Source organism: Carassius auratus, chromosome 38, assembly GCF_003368295.1.
Source record: "Carassius auratus strain Wakin chromosome 38, ASM336829v1, whole genome shotgun sequence".
Classification (NCBI taxonomy): Eukaryota; Metazoa; Chordata; class Actinopteri; order Cypriniformes; family Cyprinidae; genus Carassius; species Carassius auratus.
In genome coordinates, this window is record NC_039280.1 from 24,194,214 (window position 1) to 24,205,140 (window position 10,927).

Here is a 10,927-nt window from a genome sequence, read left to right on the forward strand (position 1 = left end):
GTTTTTGGTTCCAGTTTTACCCCTTTGGGAATTTTTTGTTTTTACAAGAATTATCAAGCTCCTGTGTTCAAAATCATTACACTGTTAAAATTTTTTTTTTATTATTTAGTAACTAGTGCCACAGAAATTTTGTTTAGTTAATTTTAATTTCAGTAAATTTTTAATCTTCAAAATGTTATCTGAATGGTTATTTTTTTAGTTGGCTTTGCTGAATTAGTTTTATAGTCCATTCAGCATTTAGAAAAATACAGCAAGTCACGCCTATTTAAATTTAACCATGTAATGTGTTTCATATATTACCTCAACTAAGATTTATTTTTTTCAGCACCATAAAAAAATTGCTGTGGAACTTGTTAGATTATTTATATTTATATCAAGCGCAGCGTTAGTTCAGTCAGGCCACGGAGGCAAGGCTGTTAACTGCTGATGTGGTCAGCTGTTCACAGAGACACGGCCACAACTCTTGCAGTTTAAATCTAGATTAAAGACCCATCTCCGGGTACCGGATAGAATACTGTCCGACTAAGACTGCGCCAATGCACATGACCATCATGTGTGGAATCAAGTATAGTAGAGTAGAGTGTTCGAGAGCAGCCAGCTGATTCAGCCTGCAGTTTCTCCAGAGTGACAGCTGGAGCACTGATGGCGACACAGCTGTTCACGATTGGCGATTGACTCACCACATGATTACGATCACGTGTGGGTGATTCTCGCGAAATTAGACTTATGAGGTGTCATGAAACATTTTGATAATAAAAGTAAATGCTATCAAAATAAGAAGGATACAGTTATAAACATCTCTTCATCTACTATTTTGCACATGATTTCAAATTACATAATAAATACCAATTTATTAATTTTTTTCACATTTAAGGGAAAATTTCTCATTACCGCAACGTGTCCATGACTGGATTTGGGTTCTTTGAGGTGGAATATTTTATAATTAAAAAATATAAAAAATAAAAAGCTTCAGTGCATGTTGTACTATAAACATTTACAGTAAATAAACATGTGGTATTTTGTGATCATTGGTAAATGTAATAAAAATAATAAGGAATATAAATGTGTCCAAGACCAATTTTCTCATCCTCCGCAACAATTTTCAATCATTGTTTAAGTCCTCAAGGAACTAACATTTTCAAGGAGTTTTGCTGGAAGGGACATAATTGACTGTGACACTCAAGATGGCTACCAGGTAAGCAGTTCTTATTTTTTTTCTCCAGATAAAAGTTAAAATGTTGCTTGTCAAAGTACCTACACAACTTTTTAGTTCTCATTACCGAAACATGAGTTTGTGAAGTTTTAAAAAATGTTGCCGTTTTAATTTTTTGATTGCTATATACCCCATTATGGTCTAAATATAAAAAGAGAGGGAAAGTTTAGCTAACCCTCATTTAGCTTCAACAGTAAGCAAAAATGTTTAAGGTCGCTCATCCTCCGCAACACCATTATCATTCACCGCAACAATTGAAGGCCTGTTGCGGTAGAGATACTCAATGTTTCAGTAATGAGAAAAAGACTTATGAAGGAGGAATGTGCACTATAACTCTAAGCTAATAAGCTAATTTCAATATAACTTGATATTTGCCTTAACTTCTTGAACAGATTGCACAAACAAAATAGCTATTACAACCCCTCCAGCAGGGCTCACAAATTTTTCATTTTTATGAAGTGCATCCACAAAAAGGACTGTGAATGCAGTATAGGCCACCTACTATAAATGTAATATTATTAAATTTTATTATTAAATTTTTTACTGTAAAACAATGTATTTCTATGTCTTTTTTTATGAAATGTTACATTCAATCAAGATGGATATTGTATATTTTGTTACAGGCAAGCATCAGTTGAAAAGAAAAGGGCATCAGCGAAAGAAAGGCTTGCAAAGCATAGGGAAAAAATATATAGTAATCCAGTGTTACTTGAGGAGTACAGAAGAAAGGAGAGAGAAAGGTCAGGGAACAGGGCGATAATAGGGAGCATATATAACTTGGATTAATTGTTTTGACCAACACTTGCACTCATTCCCACACAGACACATGTATGCACACAGAAACATAAGTACACACACACACACACACACACAAACACACAGTTGCTGACATGCAAATGTGAAGGCTGACATAATTGTACAGTATACGCTATATTGTAGATATACACACTCTCTTTCACACTCATCACACACAGACATGTGTGTGCGTGCTTACACTCACACAAGCATGCACACACACACACACAAACACACACACGCCTACCATTCATAAATGAAAAATTGTGTGCATTTGTATTTATGTCAGTGCTTACTGCATTTCACCTTTCATTATTTTTTTCTTTTTAAGGTATCGGAAACGTAAAGAAAATGGTAAAATTAAGACTACTCAAGACCTCACAAGTAGACAGCATGAGAGAAAAAAAAAATGTGGAAGAAAAATTCTGCAAAATATTACAGAAAAAAAAAGCAAGAGCAAGCACTTCTAGATCTATCCCCAGCATCTTCATTTTCTGAGACAGAAAATTCCTTTGGAAATGAAGAAAATAACAGACAGGAACAAGACACAAATAATGAAAGTCTGAACAGAACACCAGCAAAAGAAAGTTTAGACCTGAAAGGGCCAATTGAGGCATCAACCCCACAGAGAACACGGCCAGTCATTAAAAAAAGAGAGCGGGCATCAAGGACTGTGGCCAAATTAAGAGCAAAACTAAGGTATGTTGAAGAGAAACTTAGGGCAAAGAAAACACAACTGCTGACACTAAACAGAAAAATTAGAAGGCTGGCGGCTAATAGAACAAAAAGTGCAATGCTACCAGCAAATATTTCACAGAGGGTCAGTATCAGAGAGGCTAAAAAGGGACTGATGATCAATAGCAGGCGCAAACAACTTGACAAGATTGTGAGCATGTTCCTACATCGGGATGATGTCTCAACTATCATAAATGGCAAGTCTGGAGAGATTCGTCGCAAGGGACAAATTTATAGAAAAAGAGCACTCACAGACACCATGGCAAAACTCCATCAACGCTTCCTTGTTGAACATCCTGAGCAAACAGTGTCCAAAGCTCAGTTCTTTAGATTGAGGCCATTTTGGATTATTAGGCCTAAAGTTAAAGACAGAGAGACGTGTGCATGTAAAATGCACGAGAACATTGGCTTTAAATTAAAAAGAATGCAACAACTGGGTATCATTGAAACATCAAGCCCAGAGGATCTTGTGCAGTCCAGTGTGTGTGACACTGGCAACATGTCCTGCATGTACGGCAGATGTCAAAAATGCATTGAAAAGACCTTTCCCACATCCTTAGATCCTCTCACTCAGGGGAACACGGTCATCTGGCAAGAGTGGGTCACAAGGTCTGTCACTGTAACAAAGACCCTCAAGGATGGATCTACAGAAGAAAGGCAGACAAAGAAAACGGTCCTCGAAAAACGTACCTCATCCATTGAGCGGTTGCTGGCCCTAACAACAGAACACCTTCCAGGTTTTGCCATTCACATGTTTAATGTCAAGAACCAATATTTGTCATTGAAAGCAATGAAAGATACCCTGACAGATGATGCTGTTGCTGTGCATGTAGATTACAGCGAAAATTACAGCTGCAAATATGCCAAAGAAATCAAGGACACCCATTTTGGAACTGGGAATGATCAGGTAACCCTCCACACCGGGGTACTCTATCTCAGTAGGGGCAGAGTGGAAGCCTTTGCATCCCTCTCATCATCTCTACAGCACGATGCAGTGGCAACCTGGGCTCATCTTGACCCAGTGCTGAGATACATACGAGGAAAGTATCCTGAAGTCCACAACCTACATTTCATTTCAGATGGCCCAACTTCCCAGTATAGAAACAAAACATCTTTCTATCTAGCCTCCACTGTGCCCTTTATGCATGGATTTGAATGGGTGACCTGGAACTATACTGAGGCATCACATGGCAAAGGTGCACCAGATGGAGTTGGTGGGGCCTTGAAGAATCTTGCGGACAGAATTGTTTCTTATGGGACCAGTATTCCTGATGCAGACTCTCTGTATGAGCAGCTGAAGAACAATTCATCAGTGACTCTGTACAAAGTATCAGAGGAGAAAATAAAGGCCAGCCGCGAATTGGTTCCCCCCAACCTGAAAGCAGTTCCTGGGACACTGAAAATACACCAAGTGAGTCAACATTTATGTTAATTATATGATTAAATATGAAGAAATGTAGTTTAATAAGTAAATGTAGTTAAGTAGTATGTATTTACAGAAGTTAAATAAATAAGTTAAATTCTCCATGTAATTAACATGGAAAGCAGACCACACCAGTATCTGAAATAATCTCATAAAATATTGTATGTAACTGAGTCAATGTGTCTTTTTGAATTCCACCCTAACAGCTGACATCCACAAAACCAGGAGTCATAAATACACGGGAGGTGTCATGCTTTTGTGGAAAAAATTGCCAGTGCTTTTCTACAAATTGCCACATGTTCTCTGAGGAAAGAGATGAGGACCCTGACAGAACAGAGGCCACCATAGAGGTTGGACAGTGGGTCCTGGTTGAATACGATGGTGACTTGTTCCCTGGTACAGTCACACAGGTGAATTTAATTTCAAAATTTCTGTTAATGTGTGAATATTTCTCAGTTACATTACATTATAGTACATGCTGTCCTGCCAAAATTTGTAGAGGCTATATAAATGTTTTTAAAACAGATTGCTGAAGGGCAGTATGAAGTCGACACCATGAATTGTGCAGGGGAGAACCGCTTCTATGTACCAAGCATCAGATTTCCAGGAGAAAGGGTCTGGTACTATCGTCAGGACATACGGGACATAATCCCAGAACCACTTCCTGTCACCTCCTCTGCTAGACATTTCTGCATTTTACCTGACATATGGGCAAAACACAAGAAATGCTCATGAATGAGTTACAGTTTAGGGAAAAGGTGATTGGTACAGAGCAGTCATTCCAGTTGTTTGTTCTAGTTGTTTGACCAACTCAAATCGAGTTGCTGCTATTCAAGTTCTTCACATTAAATTATTCTCAGAAAAAGTTTGTGTGGTTCAATGTCAGGACCAAATTGTTTTAGCTAAACTAAATTCTTTTTACAAGAGCACATGATGCTGTTAAATTTAAATGTTTCTCAGGACCACATGATGATATGTTACATTGAAATAGTTCTCATCACAGGGTTGTATGTTTAACTAGAATGATAAAATGTATACTAATGGTTGTATAATTGTTAGTACTACAGTGTAGGCTACATGACATGATTCTTAAGAAGAGCACAAGATTGTAACTTGTTAACACAAGTCATGGTATTGTGATGATTACAATAAATGAGAAAATGAAACACTGTTTATGAAATAAATGTTCTTTTAAAAATTGTATGAGTTTTAAATATGTAATATAGGGTTAGGCATCAAACCCCTTTGTCAACAGTCAATGTTTGAGCTAAATATCATTTCCGAAACATTGATCCTCATTACCGAAATGACATTTTCATTACCGCAACATGTATATTTTTTACAAATTAAGCAATAATTAGATCATCATAATTTGTTTTAAAATGCATATACATATTATACAACACTGCTTATTTAAAGTCTGCTACATGACAAATGTGTATGGTATCTTTTAGTAAAATAATTAAATAAAAGAAATTGTAAGTCATCGCGCATGTTTCGGTAATGAGAGAAAATAAGGAAATTACAAAAAATAATAAATATGAAAAAGTAATATTTCCAGAGTTTAACATAGCTTTGAGCATGAGTAATAAGGGTCTACTTTAACATTAGCCAAAAATACACATTTTTAACCATATATTTAATGTAATGTCATGTTGCGGTAATGATAATTTTTTATGGACTTCATCTAAAAAATAAAAAAATTATATAGGAAATATTTTTTTAAATCTTCTAAAAATAATGGTTATAGTAAGTTCAGACCTCAATCTTATATGTGCAAAAAGAAAATTGGCTTCAAGGGCATTTTAAAAATTCTGATGCTAGACACCTGCTATATCTGGATTTCATGAGAATCACCCGTGTGTTTCAGGGTTTATTAAACATTTCAGTTCCAATAATGGCCACAGATCTGCGATTAGAACGGTAAAAGCTTTTAATGTAGTCAGCTGTTGTATTGAGTCACGTCATCATCCTACACTGATCAAAGCATATATACCCCTCTGTATTAGCATAAAAAAAACATATGTTCATGTGAACTGCATCCTTGAAATATATGGCACCGTATTAAGCAGTATAGAGTATCTGTGCTCACGAAATGTTCTGAAAAGTATGCGAATTTGACAATTCTGCATTTTATTTACTTCATGGTGATAAGTATGTGATATAGACATGTCTGTTTCTCCCCATGAACTGATTTTGGACAGGCTTCTGAAGCAGAGTAATGGTCTATAGCTGATCTACAGCTAAATATAGAAGCGTTGGTTATAACCATTGGATATTCCATACTACGTACATTTAATAATAATAAAATATGACACTGACCGCAAGGGAAAGAGGAGAACGAGGAGGATGATGAGAAGAATGAGGAGGAGGATGAGAAGGAGAATAAAAATGAAGAGGAGGATGAAAAGAAGGATGAGGATAATAAGAATGAGGAAGAGGCTGAGAAGGGTATGGAGATGGAAAATGAGGAGGAGGATAAGAAGGATGAGGATGAGAAGGATGAGGAGGAGGATGAAAAGAATGATAAGGATGAGAAGAAGTAAATGGAGAAGGAGATTGAGGATGAGGAGAGGGAGGAAGAACTTAAATGGAGATGCAGAAGGTAAAGTTGATTGAAAAAAACCCATAAGGAACCATGCAGCCAAAGATAAATTGTTTTCAATAAACTCAAGTAAACTTGCCAAAGTGGTCCCTGTCTGTAATATATATATTGTTATAGTTTAACAAAATTATTAAGCACCCACTGAGAAACCTGATGAAAGTGTGACCTCAGACCTTGTCTGAGTTCTCCTTGCCTTGTCAGAGGAGAACTGGCCCCCCAACTGAGCCTGGTTTCTCCCAATATTTTTCTCTATTCTGTCACCAATGGAGTTTTGGTTCCTTGCCGCTGTTGCTTCTGGCTTGCTTAGTTGGGGTCACTTCATTTACAGTGAAATTATTGACTTGATTGCAAATTGCAAAAAAGACACTATTTAAACTAACTTGAGATGACATCACTGAATTCAATGATGAATGCCTTCAACTGTTATTTTGCATTATTGAAACACTGTTTTCCTAATTAATGTTGTTCAGTTGCTTTGATGCAATGTATTTTGTATATATAAATAAAGGTGACTTGACTTGACTTACGGTACAGGTGCTGAGAGCAGTCAAATGCATTTAAAGAAGCTGTCATACACACATTTTACTTTATACTTTTGCTTATTTTAGCTTAAATTTTAATTGTTTTTTAAAACATTTGTTTTTGTACATAAATGTTTGTATTTTATATTAATTATTATAAATCATTTATTAATGTTAAGAAATGCTAATATTAAAGGGGGGGGGTGAAATGCTCGTTTTCACTCAATATCCTGTTAATCTTGAGTACCTATAGAGTAGTACTGCATCCTTCATAACTCAAAAAAGTCTTTGGTTTTATTATATTCATAAGAGAAAGATACTCTGTACCGATTTTTCCCGGAAAAACACGACCGGCTGGAGGCGTGACGTGTGGGCGGAGCTAAAGAATCAAGAGCGCGAGTAAGCTTTTGCGTTGAGAGCGTCTGTGACATTACCGTGAGGAAAAAAAACATCCAAAACAAACCATGGCTAACAGTCAGATTCAGCGTATATTTATGATCCAGAATCAGATCCAGAGGCTGAAATTTAACAAGAGCAGCATCAGCAACGACGTCTCTATGTGGTATGTACTGAAACTGTATATATTTGCTTAGCGGTTTTGGAAAATGACTAAGTTCCACTTTATGTCGTCTTTTTTTTTTTTTTTTTTTTTTTTTTTTTTTAAGCTGTACATGTGGAAAGTGCAGTTTGATGACAACATCGCATATTGTTTACTTGATTTGCTTAGGCGCCGATAGCTAAGTTAACAACACAGAGATATTTGAAGCAGTTTTACTCACCGCATGCGGTTCCAACACACGATCACGACCCTTTTTCGTTGGGACTGAATTATCCTTAAGAAATAAACGATGTGCAAATCCGGCGTCAAACTGGGCCTTGTTTGTAAAACAAGCATCTTCGAAATGCAGGGAACAAACAAAAACACTTGCACAACTCCGTTGATGCTCTGTAAAAATAAACTCCATCCACTGGTCCCTTAACCTCCATCTGTAAGCTGACTCGTCACTGTGCTGAATGAGGCCGATGTTGTGTCGTCTGCAAACTTCAGGAGCTTGACAGAGGGGTCCTTAGATGTGCAATCGATAGTATACAGAGAGAAGAGCAGGGGGGCGAGAATGCAGCCCTGGGAAGCTCTGATGCTAATTGTGTGGCTGCTTGATGTGTATTGTCTTGTAGTTGGTGATCTCTTTCAGACTTTTCCACACTGATGCTAAGTCGGTGGAAGTGAACTGAGTTCTTATTTTTCCAAAATAATTCCTCTTTGCCACTTTCATCTCCTTTTCCAGTGTGTATTTAGCCTGTTTATACAATGCTTATCCTGTAAGCATCTTCTTTGGCCTGAAGGAGCTGAGTTTGAGTCTGAGTTTTGCAGTGAACCACGGCTTGTCATTGTTGTAAGTTAGATGAGTCCTGGTAGGAATACACATATCCTCACAGAAACTGTTATAGGATGTTATAGTCTCTGTGAGTTCATCCAGATCAGTGGCAGCAGCTTCAAAAACACTCCAATCAGTTAGGTCAAAACAAGATTGTAAATCCTGCTCTGCTTTATTAGTCCATCTTTTTACAGTCCTTAATACAGGTGTAGTTTATTTTAGTTTCTTCTTGTAGGTTAGTATAAGATGAGCCAAACAGTGATCAGAACATCCCAAAGCTGCTCCTGGAACAGAGAGATATGCATCCTCTATTGTGGTGTAACAGTGATCCAATATATTACTGTCTCTGGTGGGACATGTGATGTGCTGTCTGTATTTTGGCAGTTCACGGGAGAGATTGGCTTTATTAAAGGGTTAGTTCACCCAAATATTAAAATTATGTTATTAATGACTCACCCTCATGTCATTCCAAACCCGTAAGACCTCCATTCATCTTCAGAACACAGTTTAAGATATTTTAGATTTAGTCCAAGAGCTTTCTGTCCCTCCATTGAAAATGTATGTATGGTATACTGTCCATGTCCAGAAAGGTAATAATAACATCATCACAGTAGTCCATGTGACATCAGAGGGTCAGTTAGAATTTGTTGAAGCATCGAAAATACATTTTAGTCCAAAAATAAAAAAATTCAGCATTGTCTTCTCTTCCGGGTCTGTTGTGAATGCGACTGCTGTGACTGTTGACATGGCATATAAATATATATATATATATATATATATATATATATATATATATATATATATATATATATAATTGTATAATAAATGAAAGAAAATAGAATACAAAAAGATTAGAAAGGTAGTTTGATTTTTCTCTTTTTATTTTTTTTTGAAAGGAATTAGAGTAGTGAGTGCTGAAGTTAAAGGGTCAAATAAAGATGGAAGAGATGGGTTTTAAGATGATTCTTGAAGATGGCTAAGGTCTCAGCTGTTCGGATTGAGTTGGGGAGGTCATTCCACCAGGAGGAAACATTTAATTTAAAAGTCTGTAAAAGTGACTTTGTGCTTCTCTGGGATGGCACAATTAAGAAATGTTCACTTGCAGAATGCAAGCTTCTAGAGGGCATATAAGTCTGAAGTAATACATTTAGGTAAATGTGTGTGAGCCAGTGGTGTTTTTTTAGGTAAACATCAATGCATTGAATTTTATGCGAGCAGCTATTGGTAGCCATTGCAAATTGATAAACAGGGGTGTGATGTGTATTCTTTTCGGCTCATTAAAAATTAATTTTGCTGCAGCGTTCTAGATTAATTTTAAAGGTTTGACAGAACTGGCAGGAAGACCAGCCAAGACAGCATTGCAATAGTCCAGCCTGTACAGAACAAGAGCTTGAACAAGGAGTTGTGCAGCATGTTCCGAAAGAAAGGGCCTGATATTCTTAATGTTGTATAAAGCAAATCTGCAGGAGTGGACAATTTTAGCAATGTGGTCTGAGAAAGTCAGCTGATCATCAATCATAACTCCAAGGCTTTTGGCTGTTTTGAAGGAGTTATGGTTAATGTGCCTAACTTGATGGTGAAATTGTGCTGAAACGATGGGTTTGCTGGAACCACAAGCAGTTCTGTCTTGGCAAGGTTGAGTTGAATGTGATGGTCCTTCATCCAGCAAGAAATGTCTGTTATACAAGCTGAGATGCGAGTAGCTACCGATAACTTTACATCTGAGGCATTTAAAGACTCCATTTTTCCATTATTTATTTCTAAAGATACATGACAATGTATAAAGAGCTCCATTACCTTCTATGTTACATTATGGCCACGTAGAAACAGTTTTTGTAAAAATAGGATAAAGATTGCGTCATAACCACTCGACTCTCTGTCGCACAGAAGAGAAATTACCATACAGACAGGAGGAGAAGCTCGCAGGCAATTAACTTAATATGGCGTACTGGTGTTACATTTTAAAATACTATACAAAATAATTAATCAGAATACTTACTCCTGCTCACTCCCCGCTCAAGCTCGCCGTCTTTGCAAGATTAACGATGGTTGTTTGCACGCACAGCTACTAGAAGATTTACATCTGTCAGACAGGTTGCTGACGTCATCAAGCTTAGTTTGAGTCTGCGTGTCAGAAACGGAAGTGCTAAAAAACGCTAAAAATGGGCTTCACTTCGCTGTGTCCATTTCTTTTACTGTCTATGGTTTCCTCGCGTCCGATTCAGTTTACCTCTCGTGGAAGCGATTTAGCGCACCTGC

General features: G+C 37.1%; 1 protein-coding gene across 3 annotated transcripts; it reads left to right on the forward strand.

Moving 5' to 3' along the window:
• The first annotated feature begins 519 nt into the window (after nt 1-519).
• LOC113057457 (uncharacterized) lies at nt 520-5,706 on the forward strand. 3 transcript variants are annotated; one of them, XM_026224886.1, is made up of 4 exons: nt 520-1,953; nt 2,340-4,154; nt 4,373-4,576; nt 4,692-5,706. In XM_026224886.1, exons 2-4 carry the CDS (start codon nt 2,418-2,420, stop codon nt 4,899-4,901), a joined length of 2,151 nt encoding a protein of 716 aa, XP_026080671.1. In that variant the 5' UTR covers nt 520-1,953; nt 2,340-2,417; the 3' UTR covers nt 4,902-5,706. The 3 variants fall into 3 exon arrangements, with proteins under 3 accessions (XP_026080671.1, XP_026080672.1, XP_026080670.1); XM_026224887.1 differs by having other exon boundaries at nt 520-1,195; XM_026224885.1 differs by having other exon boundaries at nt 520-4,154.
• The last annotated feature ends 5,221 nt before the right edge of the window (nt 5,707-10,927 follow it).

Coding starts and splice junctions, on each gene's coding strand:
- LOC113057457 (XM_026224885.1), top strand. CDS start 2,418: ATGTGGAAGAAAAATTCTGCAAAATATTACAGAAAAAAAAAGCAAGAG. Junction 4,155..4,372: donor GGACACTGAAAATACACCAA/GTGAGTCAACAT, acceptor CCACCCTAACAG/CTGACATCCACAAAACCAGG. Junction 4,577..4,691: donor TCCCTGGTACAGTCACACAG/GTGAATTTAATT, acceptor TTTTTAAAACAG/ATTGCTGAAGGGCAGTATGA.